Source organism: Anabrus simplex, chromosome 1 (assembly GCF_040414725.1).
Source record: "Anabrus simplex isolate iqAnaSimp1 chromosome 1, ASM4041472v1, whole genome shotgun sequence".
Lineage (NCBI taxonomy): Eukaryota > Metazoa > Arthropoda > Insecta > Orthoptera > Tettigoniidae > Anabrus > Anabrus simplex.
In genome coordinates, this window is record NC_090265.1 from 1340362180 (window position 1) to 1340384230 (window position 22051).

A 22051-nucleotide genomic window follows, 5' to 3' on the forward strand; every position below is an offset into this window, starting at 1 on the left:
GCCATCTTCAGGGCTGCTGACAGTGGGATTCGAACCCACTATCTCCCGGATGCAAGCTCACAGCCGCGCGCCCCTAGTTGTATGGCCAACTCGCCCGGTAGTTGGCATTTTATTGCAGTGAGCAAACTGAACAGTATGTAAAATATAAAGTCATTAAATAACAGACATTTTATTCTAAATTTCATGGAAATGTAAATTTTTTCAAAAAAAGAATAATGAGCGCATGGTACTGTATATGTTACTCGCAGGTACACTTCACTCACAGAAAAAATTTAACGTATGTTTGTTGTGGGCATCCATAGAGTTTGAATCTACATAGGAGAGGAATTATATTTTGATAATTAAATTAAGCCTGATAAAATATTAAATGTGAGGAACATATTAAACCATGTGCTCATGCTTTTTTTTACATCATTATACATGCAATGAAAAATCTTCTTTTGATAGACAGAATGGCTCCCTAACAACAGGCTATACCATAAGTTTGTTAGTAGGTCTTTTTCAATGGATGAAAAGACTGATAGATTCCACACAAGCTGTTCAGTTTGCTCAGTGCAGTAAAATGCCAACTAATGTGAATAAGGTCAAGCTAGGATTATTTGTACAGCAATGTATCAAAAGAATGCATCATCTGGTTATACTCGTACATTTAAAATTTCAGACTACACGTAGAGAATGTTTAGTGTTAAGAAAATTTCTTGCAACTGTAAAAATTATTTAACAGAAACCTTACCCTAAATTAAGGATACGAAGCTTTGGCATTGACGACAGAGAAGTTGGTAGTTCTTCAATTTGATTGTTGAAAAGGGTCAGGATCTCAAGATTGACAAGGTTGGCTAAACCAGGAGGAACCACTACAAAAAAAAATTGAAACAACAGTTTTGATATCATGATTACAATACAAAAAATTAAAAAAGAAATTAAAGTATGGGTATTAGGAAACTTATAAATGAAGCATTATTAACAAATACAGTATATCACAAATAACACAAAACATATCAAAATTAATCAGTCAATCACCAATGATCTTTATAGGGCTGTTGCCCACGTGGCATATTTCATGTCAGTTGTTTACTTAGACTTTTCTTTATATTTCAGTATGTTGGAAATTTATCAAATCTCCCATGGTAGATTATTCCAAACCCTGATTCCTGTTCCTATCTGACCTCTTGAATTCCAAATTCATCTTCATTTTGTGATCTTTCCTATTTTTTAAACTCCATTCGAGCTTATTCGACCACTAATGTAATTCCACGCCGGCCCCGTGGTGTAGGGGTAGCGTGCTTGCCTCTTACCCAGAGGCCCTGGGTTTGATTCCCGACCAGGTACAGGATTTTTACCTGAATCTAAGGGCTGGTTCGAGGTCCACTCAGCCTACGCGATTAGAACTGAGAAGCTATCTGACGGTGAAATAGTGGCCCCAGTCTAGAAAGCTAAGAATAACGGCCGAAAGGATTTGTAGTGCTGACCACATAACACCTCGTAACCTGCAGGCCTAGGCTGTTTATATAATCTTGGGATATATTAATATGATGTACTACGTAAACTTTATCTCCTCATATCAAGGTCATGTGTGACGCCATATGGTGTCACATCAATTTTTACGAAACATAAAATATAGCACGATGCCATATGATGTCACAGAATTTTTTGATGCTTTATATGGAATGTACAACATAAATTTAAAATACATTAAATTTATGTGCTAATTCAAACTAACACAATATTTATGAAAAATTACTGAAATGCAAAACAAGTACTTTATTACATTACATATTGTTACCCCGTGTGGGTGGGGGACGCAGATGAAGAATACACCCCCGGTATACCTTGCCTGTCGTAAGAGGCGACTAAAAGGGACAACCTAGGTGCGGACACGGATCGCAGTTTGGTACCATGTGTTGGACCCCCTGTGGATGAGAAGGATTGAATACATCCACAGGTAATCCCTGCCTGTCGTAGAAGGCGACTAAAAGGGCCATGTGGCCATCGGCCTGCTTTCTATTTTTTTTTTTAGGGTTAGTTTGTACACCGATTCAAAATTCTAGATGTGCGTGCTCCTGTGGCTGAAGAAGTATCAATTTGAAGATTTAGATGCTCCTGGCTTGTAAATGGAATATCTTTCTGTGGCCCTACACAAGGACCCCAGTCATCATTGTTCACATGATTGTGTACACCATTTGCACCAGCACCGACCCCACCTATAATATCACTACCAGTACCACCATCATCTTCTACATCACTCGATACATCCGTCATGCTGTCAGTGTACTCATTGTCACTAGCGTTATATTCACTGTCATCAACACTTACATCTTTCTCTCCATCAGAATCCATCAGTAATTCACAAATATCCAATTCACTAATTCTCTCCTTGGTAAGTCACTTACCACTTCCACCAAGAATATTACCAATATCTTCCATTTTTTAAAAATATTTTTGCTCAACTATACAAACCAAATGATAATTCACACATAAACGAGGAAAAAACAATGCCTGGCGCACTTTCAGTTGTGAGAATGACCACTGGCCAGTCAGTGATTTTGGAAGAATACTGTGGCACCATATGGTGGCACAGAGTAGCAATGCATAGCTAGAATAGACCCTGTACTTTGCTCTTCACGTAGTACCAATTTTATGTGCATAGATATCACAGCTGATTTGCTACAGCACTGTGCCGCCATATGGCGTCATGCCAACTCTGATTTCAAGACCAGCAGTGACATCATATGGCGGCACGTGACACCCAACATGTTAATGTAATTCCACACCATTTCTCCATTGACAGCTCGGAACGTACTGCTTAATTCCAATATAATTGGTCTGTTATTGGACATTGTAAATGTTCCAGCTAACTCATTCTTGGTTGCCAGCGTTTCACCCCAGTGTACCAATTTGGGCTCATCAGTTGGTAACTAGCACACCTATTAAGAAGCATGGCTAGTGCAAACCCTGGAGGCCACTACATAGGCTACTTGGAGCCACTGGCAGTGCCAATGCACTATGAGACACCTGGCTTGGTCTCATTTCCATACTGACTGTGAGATACTCTAGAATAAAAGACTTGAGGATTTCCACCTTTTCAATACAATTCTAATCACATTTGGTGATTAAATTACATTATCAAAATGAGCAGTACGTGTTGCATCTCATAAGAGACATCTTCAACTGCTTGTTAAAAGTTTAGATTAAAATAGACATAACAAACATTAACAGATGATACAGAATAGTCAAAAATATTTAAAATTCCTTAAACTTAACAAGCACACACTGAGTACACTTGAAATAAAAATTGGTGCTTACAACTAATGATCAGTCTTTGAGGAGTTCCCTCCTTCAATTAGAATAAACTGTCGTCTCAGCAAGAAGATCATGAATAATGGGTTCATATTAATCAATTCAGATACTAAGTCATCTAGTCCATCACCATATAACATACAATCTTTAATCCTCAGCAAGCATTGTAACATTTGTGGAACATAACCGGTGTTGTGAGGTCCAGGGAACCACACATGTTTAAGGCTGAATAAGGTTTTCAATTTCTGAAAAATGTCATTAAATCAACCATGCTGTGTTTAGTTATTAATTCGGATCATTTATCCTAATTTCACTACAAAATAACTCCATAGGGCAGTTATTAGCAGGTTTTTGAAATACCATGTGCCTGATATCTACTTCAATCAAGTATGCCATAAATATTCAAATTAACTGCCTAAAGATACATAAAACATTTCTAATGGTTTAATCACGATATGAATAAAAGTCCTAACAATCAAACTGCAAAATGATTTATTCAAAAAACATATGAATAAAGTTCCTAACAGTCAAACTGTAAAATGATTTATTTAAAAAAAAAAAAGTTATGTAGAAACCAGCAGATCTTACATTTTTTAGGTACCTTTGACACATATTTCACATGATCATTTATTCAAACACTTGGAAAATTAAAATATATCCTACTTATAATACCATGATGAAATATATAAGTACCAAGCAAATGGGTAACATAGCTATCAACTTTGCATTCGGTAGATAGTGGATTCGAAACCCACTGTTGGCAACCCTGAAGATGGTTTTCTGTGGTTTCCCATTTTTCACACTAGGCAAGTGTTGGGGCTGTACCGTAATTAAGGCCATGGCTGCTTCCTTCCCACTCCTTTCTTACTCTATCATCGCCATAAGACCTATCGATGTTGATGCGACGTAAACAATTTTTTTAAAAAGAAATATGTAAGTCTGTTCTTTCCCCATTCACCTCAATCGAAAGCTGAAATATCCTTTAAATTGAAAATCACCTTAAAAAATACACTACTGTATGATAATCAGTATTGTCATTGTCAGAATCCTCTATGCCACTGGTGCATTAATTTAATATTGCTGACATATCTTCTTCAAAAGAAGCACTGCCAATATACAATTCTGATGGTCTGGGTTTTTTCGCTATTTACTTTATGTCGCACCGACACAGATAGGTCTTATGGCGACGATGAGATAGGAAAGGCCTAGGAATGGGAAGGAAGCGACCGTGACCTTAATTAAGGTGCAGCCCCAGCATTTGCCTGGTGTGAAAATGGGAGACCACGCAAAACCATCCTCAAGGCTGCTGACGGTGGAATTCAAACCCACTATCTCCTGGATGCAAGCTCAGAGCTGTACGCCCTTAACAGCGTGGCCAACTCGCCCGGTGGTCTGGGTTTAGCCATAGTTATAACTACAAAACAATTTTTGTACAGCAAAAAAGAAATTCGCACCAGAACAGAAATTGGAATGATGTTATTGCAACAGATTCCAGAAGCTAACCGATACGCTTGAAGGTACTGGGACTGCCAAGGTCACTGCTCGAAAGGTATGGCACAGAGCAAACAAACAAAACTGTGGGAGGTCCCAGAAACCTCACAATGCTTGCTGAGGGTTAAAAATGAACTTATTATTTTGCATGTGTCCAAACAAAAGCTGGAATGTTATCCAGTCTGGAAGTAGTCTATTTCGAAAATAAACTCTCAGAGACATGTTGCCTCTGCTGAACAACATTCGGCAATTCTACATTAAATCCACATCAGCTATTTACTGGTTTGGGTAACTCATCATCACATTAAAATTGCAGCACAGTGTCAACTGTCTGTTGCCAAGTTGATGACATTGCCAAAGGGAAAAATGGAGTAAGCCCTGGATCATGCCTGATATACAACAAAGCACGAACAGCTAATGTCAGGAGAATAAACAAGAATGACTGGGTGAGCTGGCCATGCGGTTAGGGGCGCGCAGCTGTGAGCTTGCTATCCGGGTGATAGCGGATTCGAGCCCCACTGTCAGCAGCCCTGAAGATGGTTTTCTGTGGTTTACCATTTTTACACCAGGCAAATGCTGGGGCTGTACCTAAATTAAGGCCACGGCCAATTCATCCCCATTCCTAGGCCTTTCCTATCCCATCATCGTCATAAGACCTATCAATCAATCAATCAATCAATCAATCAATCAATCAATCAATACTGATCTGCATTTAGGGCAGTAGCCCAGGTGGCAGATTCCCTATCTGTTGTTTTCCTAGCCTTTTTTAAAAAATGATTTCAATGACATTGGAAATTTATTGAACATCTCCCTTGGTAAGTTATTCCAATCCCTAACTCCTCTTCCCATAAATGAATATTTGCCCCAATTTGTCCTCTTGTATTCCAATTTTATCTTCATATTGTGATCTTTCCTACTTTTAAAGACGCCACTCAAACTTATTCGTCTACTAATGTCATTCCACGCCATCTCTCCGCTGACAGTACGCAACATACTACTCAGTTGAGCAGCTCGTCTCCTTTCTCACAGTTCTCCCCAGCCCCAACTTTGCAACATTTTTTTAACGCTACTCTTTTGTCGGAAATCACCCAGAACAAATCGAGCTGCTTTTCTTTGGATTTTTTCCAGTTCTTGAATCAAGTAATCCTGGTGAGTGTCCCAACAACTAGAACCAAACTCTAGTTGGGGTCTTACCAGAGACTTATAAGCCCTCTCCTTTACATCTTTACTACAACCCCCTAAACACCCTCATAATAATGTGCAGAGATCTGTATCCTTTATTTACAATCCCATTTATGAGATTACCCGAATGAAGATCTTACCATATATTAACACCCAGATACTTACAATGATCCCCAAAAGAAACTTTAACCCCATCAATGCAGTAATTAGAACTCAGAGGAGTTTTCCTATTTGTGAAACTCACAACATGACTTTTAACCCCGTTTATCATCATACCATTGCCTACTGTCCATCCCACAACATTATCAAGGTCATTTTACAGTTGTTAATCTTGTAACTTATTTATTACTCTATAGAGAATAACATCATCTACAAACAGCCTTACCTATGATTCCACTCCTTTACTCATATCATTTATATATATAAGAAACCATAAAGGTCCAATAATACTGCCTTGAGGAATTCCCTTATTTAATTATTACAGGGTCAGATAAAGCTTCGCCTACTCTAATTCTGTGAGATCTATTTTCTAGAAATAAAGCCACCCATTCAGTCACTCTTTTGTCTAGTCCAATACACTCATTTATGCCAGTAGTCTCCCATGATGCACCCTATCAAATGCTTTAGACAGGTCAATCGCGATACAAGTCCATTTGACCTCCTGAATCCAAAATATCTGCTATATCTTGCTGGAATCCTACAAGTTGAACTTCAGTGGAATAAACTTTCCTAAAACCGAATTGCCTTCTATCAAACCAGTTATTAATTTTGAAAACATGTCTAATGTAATCAGAAAGAATGCCTTCCCAAAGCTTACACATGCAATGCATGTCAAACTTACTGGCCTGTAATTTTCAGCTTTATGTCAATCACCCTTTCCTTTATACATAGGGGCTACTATAGCAACTCTCCATTCATATGGTATAGCTCCTTCAACCAAACAATCAAATAAGTACTTCAGATATGGTACTATATCCCAACCCATTGTTTTTAGTATATCCCCATAAATCTTATCAATTCCAGCCGCTTTTCTAGTTTTCAATTGTTGTATCTTATTGTAAATATCGTTATCATATGTAAATTTTAGTACTTCTTTAGCATTAGTGTCCTCCTCTATCTGGACATTTTCCTTGTAACCAACAATCTTTACATACTGCTGACTGAATACGCCTTTTGAAGATCCTCACATACACACTCTCCTTGTTCATTAATTATTCCTGGAATGTCCTTCTTGGAACCTGTTTCTGCCTTAAAGTACCTATACATACCCTTCCATTTTTCAATGAAATTTGTATGACTGCCAATTATGCTTGTCATCATGTTATCCTTAGCTGTCTTCTTTGCTAGATTCAATTTCCTAGTAAGTTCCTTCAATTTCTTCTTACTTCCACAGCCATTTCTAACTATTTCTTTCCAATCTGCACCTCCTTCTTAGTTTCTTTATTTCTCTATAATAATAAGGTGGGTCTTTACCATTCCTTACCACCTTTAAACCTGTTTTCACATTCCTCAACAATTTCTTTAAACCCATCCCAGAGTCTGTTTACATTCTTATTTACCGTTTTCCACTGATCATAATTACTTTTTAAAAACTGCCTCATGCCTGCTTTATCAGCCATATGGTACTGCCTAATAGTCCTACTTTTAAGACCTTCCTTTCTATCATATTTATTTTTAACTACGACAAAAACAGCTTCCTGATCCTTAATACCATCTATTACTTCGGTTTCTCTATAGAGCTCATCTGGTTTTATCAACACCACATCCAGGATATTTTTCCCTCTAGTTGGTTCCATCACTTTCTGAATCAGCTGTCCTTCCCATATTAGCTTATTTGCCATTTGTTGGTCATGCTTCCTGTCTTTCACATTTCCTTCCAATTGAAATTTGGTAAATTCAGATCTCCCGCTACAATTACATTCCTTTCCATGTCGTTTCCCACATAGCTGATTATCTTATCAAATAATTCTGAATCCGTGTCAGTCTGTACACTCCAAAGACATCAAGTTGCCTATTATCTTTAGAAATGAGCCTTACACCTAGAATTTCATGTTTCTCATCTTTAACTTTTTCGTAGCTTACAAATTCTTCTTTCACCAGAATGAATACTCCCCCTCCCACCATTCCTATCCTATCCCTACGATACACACTCCAGTTCCGTGAGAAAATTTCTGCATCCATTATATCATTTCTCAGCCATGATTCAACTCCTATCACAATATCTGGTAAATATATATCTATTAAATTACTTAATTCTATTCCTTTCTTTACAATACTTCTACAGTTCAACACTAACATTTTTTGTCATCCCTATTTGACTTCCAGATCTCTGTACCCTCATCACCGCTCCCTAGACAACGCCGTTTCCCTGAATGTACCTCCCTATTACTCTTCTAAACAAATTTCCTAACTTATACGTACCACTGCGGTTTAAATAAAGGCCATCTGAGTGCAGATCCCACTCCTACCCACCCGTTAGGGTCTAGAAATTTCACTCCCAGTTTCCCCACATACCCACTCCATAGTCTCATTTAAATCCCCAATCATCCTCCAGTCAGTATCCCTCCTACACAGTATTCCACTGATAACAATCTCCGCTTTCTTAAATTTCACCCGTGCTGCATTTACCAGATCCCACACATCCCCAACTATGTTGGTACTTATATCAGCTTGCCTTATGTTGTTGGTACCAACGTGAAACACTACCACCTTCTCCTTCCCTTCTACTTTTCTCAGCATCTACCTCAAGCTAATTCCTGGATAACACTCTACCCTGGTTCCCTTTCCTCCACACATTTTCCCCATGTGTCTAACGATGGAATCCCCCATGACCAGAGCCTCACCCCACCCACTTCCTTCGATCCCCTCCCCTCCTGGTCAGCCCTATCCTTTCCGATAGATGCAGAAGCCATTTCCTCCTCCCTTTTCTCCCTCCCACAACCCTGTTCCACCTCTCTTTTCCTGTCCTCTACTGTGTCAGTGCGACATAAAGCAAGTTATACTAAACAATAATGACCAACGGGGTTAAAAATTATTAAAATGATTATGTACATAAACAGTTGTTGCTTTTATCTTGAAAACAGGGTCAAATAGGAAACATGTTTATGTGAACTATTTTCATCATTTTAGTGCCTTTGTCCACCAATGAACTGTGTTCCATATGTTATGGGACACCCTATATGTTGAGAATGTAATCCTACTAGCTGGAATTCTGAAGAAGTTAAAAATATAACAAAACTGTAGCAATTGTGTATCTTCATGAAGTAATATATACTCACCCTGAATTTTATTGTGGCTTAGCGTTAACCTCGTTATATTCAGCATATTAACTGAAAGACAAAAGAAAAAAATGATTACAACAGAATACCATGGGTTTCACATGAAGATAAATTTGTGCTCCTATTGATTGACAAGAATCAGATGAGTTTCTACCATTTAACTCAACTATGAATGTTATGCAACTGCAAGATCATCTCTAAAGAAATAATCAATTATTACAGTGGGAAACTAGCTGATTGGTGAAGGATACAGTATCTAAAACATGGCATAAATACTGACTGGCAGATTAGATGCCAGTTTTGACATCAGACATACTGTCAATTTTATGCATGTATAGGTGATAAACTGCCAAGTACGATGTTTGTGATATTTTCTTACAAAATGAAGAACTTATGATAGTAACTACCATATATTTACTATGGTACTCATCTTTAGCTTTCTTTTACTTTAATACAGTAAACTGAAAACAAAATTTGAACAAAAGATACATCCTAGGATAAGCAGATGGTAGCTGAATTTGTATTTATGGTGGCACATTGAATTAGGGTGATAATCAAAGAATTTACAAGTAGAGAAGCTTTACTTATGGCTAATGCCATTATCTCACTATCACAGCTGAACATTGCTCCCTTACTCTTTAGCATTTTTATCATAATCATGTCCGCCTCCGTAGTGTAATGGTTAGTGTTATTAGCTGCCGTCCTCAGAGGCCCGGGTTCGATTTCTGGAACTGTGAGAAATTTAAGAATGGTAATAGGGCTGGTATGTGGTTGAAATGTACATGCAGCTCACCTGCAATGAGGGCATGCCTGAAAAGAGCTGCACCACCTCAGGATGAGGACACAAGTTTACTTTTATCATCATCATCATCATCATCATCATCATATCATGTTCATAAGAATGTGTCCCGCTTGATGGCATGGTCCACAATGTGGCTCAACTGTCTCCATTTCAGTTGGCTGTGTTCTAATGTGTAGCCCACCTTTGCAACTCAATCTGCTTCTGCTTCAGCACATATCCAAAACATCATCAACATTGTATATTTTCTCCTAGATCAGCTCAACACCAATTTGTTTCCTTATGTCTATGCTTTCAACATAATTCAATGTAGCGACACCGACAGACCATCTCAGTATCTATGTTTCCATGACACTTAGGGTACGTTTATGCTGGCACATCGCCAGGCCTCGCTGCTTGATGTTAGGCAATAATGAAAAAAACCAATCTGGCTTCTCGCTATGCTGCTATCCTCGCCACATCGATAGTCTCAAACAAGTTTGTTTTCGGAGCCTGGTACATCACCGGCTATCCTATAACTTGGGACTATGATTGGTGTTTTCAAGGTACCCCACTCTCCCTCTCACTGTACTCCATGCAGGTGTTCTATGGTGATCACTAGCTATCTGAACCTGACCCAGTATTGTGTTGTGCTGTTTCGTTTCTGCTATGGGTGATGATTTTAAACAAATACTGATACCAGCTGTCTTTGAACGAAATGTGATTTAGAACCAGCAGCACGTGGATAATCATAACAGGATAAACTATGGAATGATGAGATAACAAGCAGTCAGTGGACCTTGTCAACTGATTTAAGAGAGATAGTGGCTGTTTTTATTGTGTTTTAAAGTGAAGTTTCTATTTGTATTTAATTTTTATTTTAAACTTTGCTTTTATTCTGCCGACATGTTTTTATCTGTCTTTGTACATTTTAAATATTTTTTTTAGCTTTTAATTTGAATTTAATATATAATTTTAAAGAATTGAAAGGGTGAACTTCACATTTCATTCTTTTTCTTCTTGTCTCTTGCTACAATCTTCCACTGATGAATCGGAACTATCACTCTCAGAAGTCGAGAACATCTTCACAAGATGGATTTTCGACTACAACTTAGAGCTGCCAGCAGCGTTAGCATGGGACTGCCACAGGGTAAAAGCTCCATGGTGAGCAGCCTGGCTGTAACCAGCACCGATTTGTTAGGGTGAGCATCCATGTGCCCGCAGGGAAGCTGCAGTATAAACATATCCTTAGTCAATATTCTGCTTATTACGTAGCTGGCTAACATTCAGGATCATAGAGTCAACAAGACAAATGATAGTGCAAGAGATCTTCGATTTCGGATGGCCTTTTATTCAATGATCACAGGTGACATCTGCCGTCATTCATCACTGCATCTAGGCTGGATTAATACTTACATTCTCCTCTTTGACAAGCTGGACCCTTTTACCAGTGGCAGTTCATGAATGGCGGACTTTAGGGTGCCGCCCTGCTGCCTTTTCAAAAGCACCTAAAAAATTTTCACACTGTAACCGATTACAAACAGAGATGGAAAATGTAGCGAAGTCAAACTTATGGAGGTATGCAATTCATTTATGCAATGTTATCTTCATTATTTTGGTTGTAAACATTTTGCTCTTCTGCTTTCAAGATAAAGTCAATGTTTTCAAAATGTGACTGCTATCCAGCAAGCACATTTTCTTGGTTTGAACCTGTTTAGACTTGAGGTGCTCGGGGTGTGGCAGGGAAGCCCTCAGTCTGGTTTCTAGAGAAGGCTTGTCTTCTGGGCAAGGGAGGAGCCTTAACTGCAGTATGAGATTGTTAGGGGAAGGAAGAGAGTAGGTGGATGTAACGACAGTCCGGTGAAGCTAACAGCAACATCGCCAACCACTGAACAATGTACCTAAGTTTCTTTTCTTTATGTCTTACATGAATTATTACTAGAGATAGCTCTAAATTCCAAAACATTTTAGAAAATAATGAATACTATTTATAAAATTCAGTTCTATAAAGAAGCTAAAATAAACATTTAAGATGTAACTATAAGATGATGGCACCATTTGTAGGCTGGTCAAATTGTTAAATACATCTTCATGCTTTGAGATTTGAGCAGGATTTCACATTTCAGACCATTGGTATCAAGGAGAGATAACATTCATGCATTGTTTATTTATTTTCATGAATGTCTTTCATGATCAGTGAAACAGTGCAGTGCCAAGCTTCACATCTTGTAATAAGATTTCAAAGCATACTTTGCAATGATATAAATGTTGATTCCCATAGGGAATCTGAAATATTTGTCCCGAATGAGTAAATTTATAATACCAATACAAATGGTCCGTTATTGGACATTATAAATTTTCCAGCTAACTCATTCCTGGATGCCAGAGTTTCGCCCCAGTGTGCTAAGTTGGGCTCATCATTTGGTAAATAGCACACCCACCGAGATGCATGGCTAGTGCATACCGTGTAGGCTACTGCATAGGCTACTTGGAGCCACCAGCAGTGCCAATGCACTATGTCTCATTGCACTTTATCTCATTACCAAAAATTGATGCCTGCCTGGCCATCAGATCTTCGCTGTGTTTCGTGTTGTTGTAGAAGGTTACACTTTCTGGCATCTTCTTTCATTCTGTGCTCATTGTTACTTGAGCGTACCATGTGCTGGGAAGAAGGATGCTCTTCCCTTGGTACAATGTCAAGGTGCACTGTACTTTCCCAGCCTGTTGCAAGGTGGTTGTAGAGTATAATTCAGACATGGACTTCTTCACCTCAGTAGGGATTTCCCGACTAATGGGGTTGATTGTTCCAACCAATGAAGTATTTTCCTCTTGAAGCTTCCTAGCGAGTTGCAGAGATGTTGCCAAGCTTCTCCCTTGGTTTAGAAACAGCCCCAAAAGGTGAAGTATGACATACTCTCCTTATACGCTGCTTATCAGGATGTCCGTCGGCTTTACCAAGGTATGGAAATGCATTGCAGATTTATTTTGAGTCCACATCTGCAGCAATCCAGAATTTGAGTCCATACTTGTCACACTTGTTTGTCATAAATTGGGTAAATCTGAACCTGGTTCTGATGGGAAGTAACTGTTCATCGACTGTAATATTTTCACTTGGGTGGTAACAGTAAAGGCAATTTTTCACAAATTTATCCCAGACTTCACACACAAGAGCAAACCTGTTAGCTGGCAGGCTCTCAGCTCATGTTGATTTCTCGTTGAAACGGAGGAATCTGAGAAGCACTCTATATCTTTCTCTTGACATTATATCCTTCATGAATTGCTGTCCATAAAAACGCGACCATACATCATCCACAAACACACCTTTCGAAATAGGACACCGCAGGTATACATGATGGCAATCATAGCCCCCAACTCCTCAAGCTACATGGTCCATGTTGGTGATCTTCTTTCTAAGCATTTGATTCTGTGTGTTTTAATTAGACGAAGCACAGATTCATCAAAGATACAAAAAGCACTAACGACAGAGTCGTCACCTCTGCGGTAAGCATATGTGGTAGGACCTCTCCTCTTTCAGGACGTTCATTCCAGCCCAACTTCCAGATGAAGAGTTGACATCCAAGATTTCCCACTCATTCCGTCTCGGGCGACCATCTTTGCTGATAAAACACATAAGTGAGCAGACATTTGGGGCGAGTTCAGAGACAGATACGCACTTTCGATTTCTCCCAAGGATAATTCATCCTCTGTCTTATTATGATCTTCATCCTCACTAGTCTCACTTGTCTCAAGCAAGAAATCACCATCTGAATTTTTTAGCATACGAGACACCTCGTCAGTAGAAAGACAATTGTAACACGACATGTCTTTAAGAAGAACACTTTCTAAATGAAGAGATGAATACAATAATCCTGCTTACTGGAACACTCATCTAACAGTAAGAGCTTACTTAACAATACTAATCATGTCAGTGTTTTCCCAGCCTTAGGCCGTGGTCCAGGAACATGTGACGGTTCCGATGTTTCACCAAAGACTGGGTTCAGCGTTGTCAAGTGTAATGAAGTCAAATAAATAATAAAGTTTAATTATTCCACCTATTCAATACATAAAAAGAGATCTTAATAAACAATGAAATCTGTAAATAAAACTATGGGGACATGTTTTGCCCTTTAATTAAGGGCATCTTCAGCCTAATCTCAATCTGAAAGTTAATTAATCAGGTACCTGATTGTAATTAAATTATATATGAATATGAAGATGATGTTGGAAATGTGTTTCAAATGGTGAGCGAAATGGTTGACAATAGTTTTGATATTCTTAAAATGAAACCTTAATAAAGTTTAATATACAAATAGTCGTAAATTTATTAATGTCCTTGTTTAAAATTGGTAACAAATTGTATACTGGTAGTTTTTTAAGAATGTAAATTTTGTAAAGAGACGTTTCTGTTGCTCACTTCAAGTGAGGTTTCAAATAAATTGTTACGTTGAAACAAGTAAATTGATGGTTGAGGGTGTTAAGAGAAAATTTATCGGGTATTAAACAGTTCAAACGTCAGCATAAAAATTGTTAGACTGTTGAAACTCTCATGTGTAGAGATGAAACTGCAGTCTTCTAGAAGCACGAGTGAAGAAGAGTGCTTGATGGTAAGTAGCTGTGTTAAATATGAAGTCTCTTTATTAATGTTGAAAATGGTTGACGTAAAGAAGAATTGGAAAAACATTGTGTGTAATTTCATTTATTTTCAATAGTAAGAGACTTCATATTTAACACAGCTACTTATCATCAAGCACTCTTCTTCACTCGTGCTTCTAGAAGACTGCAGTTTCATCTCTTCACATGAGAGTTTCAACCATCAATAGGCCCCGCTTTACTTGTTTCAACGTAACAATTTATTTCAAAACTCACTTGAAGTGAGCAACGGAAACGTCTCTTTACAAAATTTATGTTCTTAAAAAACTATCAGAATACAATTTGTTACCAATTTTTAAACAAGGACATTCATAAATTTACGACTATTTGTATATTAGACTTTATTAAGGTTTCATTTTAAGAATATCAAAACTATTGTCAACCATTTCGCTCACCATTTGAAACACATTTCCAACATAATTTAATTGCAATCAGGTACCTAATTAATTAACTTTCAGATTGAGATTAGGCTAAAGATGCCCCTAATTAAAGGGCGAAACATGTCCCTATAGTTTTATTTACAGATTTCATTCTTTATTAACATCTCTTTTTATGTATTGAATAGGTGGAATAATTAAACTTTATTATTTATTTGACTTCATTGTACATTTCAATACGGACCAAAATATGAGAATTATAACAAATTGTCAAGTGTTCCGACTGACATTGATAGCAGCGAAGCTCTCAGTGGAATGAAGTGGTGATGTAATTCCACCTCATTATATAGTGCAGGATACGGCATGCTGCTCGCCTATTGGTCCGCCATGCTTGGGGGGCAGTCGCTGATTGGCTGATTTTCAGTTTTTCAACAAGCCATCCTCTCTCCACAGCAAGTGTCCACAAGATCCCATGCAGCTGCAGCCAGGTGTACACAGGCATTACAAAACGCAGCATCACCACACGATTGAAGGAGCACAACAGACATAGCCGGCTGGGACAAACAGATAGATCATCAGTCGCTGAATACTCGCTGATAGCAGGCCATGACATACAGTACAGCAACACCAAAGTACTGTCAACTACTGTGTCTTATCAAGCCCAGCTACAGAGGGAAGCCATTGAAATCCTGAAGCCCATCACCAGCTTCAACCGTAAGGAGGAATCTGAACGGGTAAACAAAGTCTGATTTCCAGTCCTGAAAACCTTAAAACCTGAAGAACATGATGGCTGAGGCAGAACAGAAAAAACAACAGGTGATCAGTTGCCTGTCTCCGCCAAGGCAGGTCGATGTACATCGGGGCTCCTTAATGCTTCGACCATTGGCCAAAGAAGAGCCATTCAGTGACCCCCCACCCCTCCCCAGTATGACGGACCAATAGGCGAGCAGCATATCATAGCCTGTCTATATAATGAGGCGGAATTACAACACGACGTCATTCCGCTGAAAGTTTCGCTTCTATCGAAGTCAGTCAGAGCCCTTGACAATGCCGAACGCAGTCTTTGGTGAAACGTCGGGACCATCACATGCTCCTGGACCATGGCCTATAAGCCTGGAAAACAATGACATGATTCTTTTTTCCCCTAGATCGCACTGACACACATAGGTCTTATGGCGAAGATGGAATAGGAAAGGCCTAGGAGTTGGAAGGAAGCAGCCGTGGCCTTAATTAAGGTACAGCCCCGGCATTTGCCTGGTGTGAAAATGGGAAACCACAGAAAACACCTTCAGGGCTGCCGACAGTGGGATTCGAACCCACTATCTCCCGGATGCAAGCCCCTAACCGTACGGCCAACTCGCCCGGTGAAATGATTTGTAGCGCCAGCTGTGGAAGCTTCAATTGCTATACTTAACAATACTAATAATCCAGGCCAAGTACACACTGTTATCTGACAATGCAAACTGCTGTGTTGTAATAAGGAATTATACAGGTATCAAAATGACCCCCACTGCTGTCCAGGGTGTGTCATAGGTTATCAAAAATCTATGAAAATGTAAATATTTTGCTGGGTGTGATACATCACTGTCAACAGGACAAAAAAGAGATGGAAAGTCAAGATATTTGAAGAGAAATGATACAAGGCCTATCAAAGAAAAATTGAAGGCGAGTGTCATTTTGACCCCTTCTGCTTTCTAGTGTTAAATGTTTATCTGCGCAGCTGAAAACTAAATGTTAAGTCTTTATTTAAGTAGACAAGGGAGATGGATTCTATAAATAGTATTTTTAGTAGTGGCAGTAATTTAAGTTTTGAACATAGACTATCAAGTAAAAGAAGGCCTCCTCAACCAAATTTAAAAATTTCACAACAATGGAAGTGTTATAACAACAAAATTATGTACACTTGGAAATTCAGTCATCACCTGCTATGTCCTTCATCAAGAGAGCTGTTAGCTGTCCCTGACTTCAAGGAGCATGTCATCAACTACTTCGTGGTGCAGGAGAGGAGAATGGATTTTGTCTAGAAACAAATCATCTAAGGTATTGTCACGTATTATTGTTTTTATTTAATTTTCATGAATTTATCATCATTCCATTATCATCATCATCAGCAGCAGCAGCAACACCAAAGTACGAACTGTGTTCTTATACTAACAGCATTCAATCAACTAGTACTTTGTAACCTACACAAAATGCTTTTGGATGCACTTGTTTTCTTGTTGATAGTGTTCTCTGCTGTCTGTTGTGTTCACACTTTGACAGATCCATGTACCCTTCCATTTTCCCTGCATATATTGTGATTCGCATTTGTTGAACTTCTATCAGAAAAGTATAAGTAGTGTGTTGAACTCAGTGGTTTTGTGGACGTAAAGAGTTTTATCGATTTTTTATGGGTACCATATGTAGGGCTTCTGTATCTGCAATATAATTTTAAATTAATTTTTTGTTTCACGTTACAATGTAATTGTCACTATGTGATTGTTCTGTCTTGGAAATAGATTTCAGTTCAGGCATTGTAACTGGATTACTATTTTTGTTACATAAATGGTGCTATTTCATTGAAAATATTATGGTGCTGATCAGTGAAAACTGGGCTGGATGGGGGAGTTAAGATAGTGGCAGAGCCCTGCCAGGGTAAAAAGTCATAAACTGACATTGTCTCTTACTCTACAAGACTATTTTATCCTTGAATTGCCATTATATTTCACCATTTCTGATCAAATTTAATCCAATCTAGCTCCTTTATCATGGCACAGTTTATTAACCATTCCCTCTACTTCCTCAAGCATGATTTCATTACCAACATCATTCTCATTCCAATGAACTCTAATATTTGAGTCTTTATCACTTGCCTCTCAGTCCATGACTCATTTCCATGAACTAACACAACTATGTGTATGCCAACTTTGTAATTAACTCTGTGAATCTTATCACTTTTAAGTCTCCTCCAAAAGAACAAGATCTCTAATCGACTACAGCAAAGAATGATCTGCATATTACTATTATGGCCATTTGGCTGCAATAAATTCTTATTAGTAGTCAATAGATTTTCGAATACTTCTTCTTATCCATAGATGTACTACGGTATTTGTTTATCTGATGTGTCCACACAGTAATACATTTTTCTTTTCCATGATTCTTTATTATATTCTACAGAAGTTTGTCTGTTTGAAGTTGACAGATATGACATAAAAGTTGATATGAGTATCTATATCACAGAAGTAGAAATTATGGAGTGCACAGTAGTGTCAGGTAAGGGAAAAGTTTTCCACAAGGATTCAGTAGTGCTGCCAGCAGACTCGTGCCTACTGTACACTGTAGCCTACCGGGTTTGAGAAGGGAAGGGAAGGGAAAAGAGAGATTTTTTTTTTTCATTACGGCTACTATACAATACTAGAAATAACACAAAATAAACGATCATAATATACGATGTGGTGAATAACATTCGACACATACAACGAAGGTTAGAAATTTCACTACCAATATAATTAGGCCTATAGGTATTGAATATACCTTACTGTCAAGTTTACCGTTACAAAAGTAAAACCCCCATAAAAAATATGCAGAAACAAAACGCTTTTCTATGAGCATATCTATTAAAATAATACAGTAATTGGGAATGGCACATCTAAGGGGCACGCCCACTAAGGCCGCAATGAAAGTAGTCAAACAAGTTACCTAATTTGGAAGCAAGTCACGTTCTCTTCAACTTCCCCAGAATACTTACACAATCCAGGCATTTCTTCAAACGAAGCAATCCCTTTATCAGCTAAATCCAGCTCAGGATTTTGTATTTCTTTCGCTTCATCAATAACTTTTTTTGCCTTCGACATTTTCGTATTCGTAGGAATACAGGAAACTGGTGCTTGATTCATTGCGCGCGCAACTTATTCAAGAGATTATTTAGAGATGCAAGTTCTTTCTTTCTTTCTTGATATTTGGTTGGGCTCTGTATGTAACTAACACCCAGTTCCAATACTTTGTAAATGAAACACTGTCAAACACTCAGAAACATGTAGTTACGGTGACGAAGAAATACTTTATCTCACAGTACAAAGATCACTGGTATGGGTGAACATCTACATCTTGTGGGTGTAAGTGTAATAGACATAGGAGTAAGCACGGGGACACAAGGTACTATATCTTCACGCCGAAGTGACCCATCTTGGCGTCTTCTACTTTGACATACGGAACGGGCCGACAATTGGGAAGGACAAAGGATAGCACACAACAACTAAAGGATCTAGTATTATGGATGGAGTAACACAAATGGAGGGGTAGAATGTATATATCGCGCAAAGTGTAGTGAAAGCTTATCAAGGACATGTGATATGACTAACGCCGTGTTACCCTAAACGTTCCTACCAAAGAGCATCTGACCTACCAAAGAGAATTTACCTACTGAATCTGGATCTTTCTAACAAATGAGCAACGTATGAACATATGTGCTAGAAGCGACAAAAGACAATAGTAACGCGAACATTGTGCTCAGTTTCTGCTAGAGTTGTATAATAACAAAAATTAAACAAAACCTAAGTAGGCATAGTCGGGAGTGTTATGAAGTCTATGTAAGTGACACAACTATTAATGAAACGTGAATCTTATGGTATGTTTACAATATGATGCCCGTGTCCTCTAAATATCTGTTTAATATGTAGATGATGTCCGGTGACGGATTGTAAACAAGACAAGCAACACTTGTTGGAAGTGGTATTCGTAAACGAGATGCAAGTTAATTACTCGGTGGCCCAAGTTCTACTGTATAGTACTGAGAAGTTCCTACAGAGAGAAGCACATCTTCTAACAGGTTTTTTGCAATCTTGCGTAGGAAACCCGTAGGAAGTGGAATGAGGTCGCAGCCATATATGGATTATGTTTACCTGTTATTAATTTCCTTCAAAATTTGATGGGAATAATAGATAAGACTCGCTTTTCAAATTAGCTTCGAAGATCGATATACATCACGACTCTATAACAGTATTTGGTTATATTGTACAGTTTAAGATTCTGGTGTTTAAGATCATTTTAATTCAGGTAAAAAGAGCAAGCACACCGCAGTGCAGTTGCAGTGCTCAACAGAGTTGGGAGGAGGAAATAGATCATTCGCTTAACGGAACTACAGCATTATCAAGTATCGACGCTTTATAGGTACTTAATAAATGCAATACCGGTACCGGTAACTGGGATAACACGACGCCTAAAATTTCTCGAATGAAGGATATTTTCATTCCCAAATAATGTATTTTCTAATCTTATATTACATGGATCATTCATGAACAGTTCTAATTGAAAAACTTTGAAAACTCTTCACACAAGATCCGGGACGCTCATAAAAAGTAACTGAAAATATAGCCAACCAGTGAAAACCAGTACCGGTACCTATACCTAAAGAGCACCAGGAAAATGCTGACTCGGGAGAGGGCAAAGGGATTTTTAAAAAATAATGAGACACGTCTTGCTAGAGACAAAGCGAACCTATCCTGACGTATAAGCATATAAAGGAAGTACAAGTAGTTGTAACAATTAAATACGGTACCGGTATTATATTTAAATTCATTCCCATATAGAACCTTGAGTAGGCACTTGCCAAAGAGGGTCACCCGCTGACAAACACCTATTTTGATCAACCATGTCCTGCAATTATTACTTTCGTAATTTCTTATGATTTTATATATATTTAAATGTCTGAAATTCTCAAATGGGGTGGGGGTGGGGAAGAATGCGTACTAATTATAATAAGAAAGCAATTCTTCTTCTTCTTCGTACGCTAGCTGCGGGCGCCGCACTAATGCTACTTTGCACATTTTACGGTATGTAGCAATTACACTGGCTCAAGGTATATTAAGACTTGGATTTCTCAGGTCACGTTGAATCTAATTAGCCCTTCTATGATGCTAACATTTTAACCTTCCACTGCGCTGATCACCGCCGCAAAGAAGACGGGGCGTTATTTTGTACATGCTGTCCCTACTGACTATGTTTGGCGAGCGCTATTCTGTGCATTATTTGCTTCCGTATAAGCATATAAAGGAAGTACAAGTAGTTGTAACAATTAAATACGGTACCGGTATTATATTTAAATTCATTCCCATATAGAACCTTGAGTAGGCACTTGCCAAAGAGGGTCACCCGCTGACAAACACCTATTTTGATCAACCATGTCCTGCAATTATTACTTTCGTAATTTCTTATGATTTTATATATATTTAAATGTCTGAAATTCTCAAATGGGGTGGGGGTGGGAAAGAATGCGTACTAATTATAATAAGAAAGCAATTCTTCTTCTTCTTCGTACGCTAGCTGCGGCGCCGCACTAATGCTACTTTGCACATTTTACGGTATGTAGCAATTACACTGGCTCAAGGTATATTAAGGCTTGGATTTCTCAGGTCACGTTGAATCTAATTAGCCCTTCTATGATGCTAACATTTTAACCTTCCACTGCACTGATCACCGCCGCAAAGAAGCCGGGGCGTTATTTTGTACATGCTGTCCCTACTGACTATGTTTGGCAAGCGCTATTCTGTGCATTATTTGCTTCCGGTTCAAATGGCCAGCCTCCATCGGTTCCTGACGACTATTATAGTTTCCAATACTATGAGATAAAGGACCCGGCGGTGATGGCTTGCCGACTGTATCGGTGCATTGGGGAGGTTGGTATATTCCTCACCAAAGATCGTTTCCGTAGATATCCATGATATTTTTGTGTTCATCGTATAATTATTCCCGAAATAAACTTTCAGCTTACTAGGTCATGTTTAGTACACTACATATAACTTAGGTAGTACATAATATCGTGATAATATGTACTAATTATTTATTTCGCGTGTAATGCAGGAGGCGAGGGCGGAGACTGGAAGTCTGTGTAGACCTGTGAACCTGAAAGAATTCTGGCTGAAGAAAGGTAATTCAAATGAGGAAGTTTGTGACAGGGAAAGTGGTAGTGCACTAGAGGAGAGCTGTAGTAAACTAGAAGTAACTAGGGTTACGAGGAGTAA

At 38.5% G+C, this 22051-nt stretch overlaps 1 protein-coding gene across 2 annotated transcripts in view; it reads right to left on the reverse strand.

Annotated features, from left to right (window-relative positions):
* Positions 1-19816, reverse strand: part of ics (ras suppressor protein 1) — a 79863-nt gene extending 60047 nt beyond the window's left edge. Inside the window, exons 1-4 of one of the 2 annotated variants that reach the window (XM_068225492.1) lie at positions 19776-19816; positions 18781-18959; positions 9249-9299; positions 734-854 (exon numbers count right to left, since the gene is read on the reverse strand). In XM_068225492.1, the coding sequence (XP_068081593.1) occupies positions 734-854; positions 9249-9299; positions 18781-18928 (320 nt within the window). In that variant the 5' untranslated portion in view covers positions 18929-18959; positions 19776-19816. Of the gene's footprint in view, positions 1-733; positions 855-9248; positions 9300-18780; positions 18966-19775 lie in introns of those variants that run through there. The other variant, XM_067137782.2, reaches the window with a different exon arrangement.
* Positions 19817-22051: the final 2235 nt, after the last annotated feature.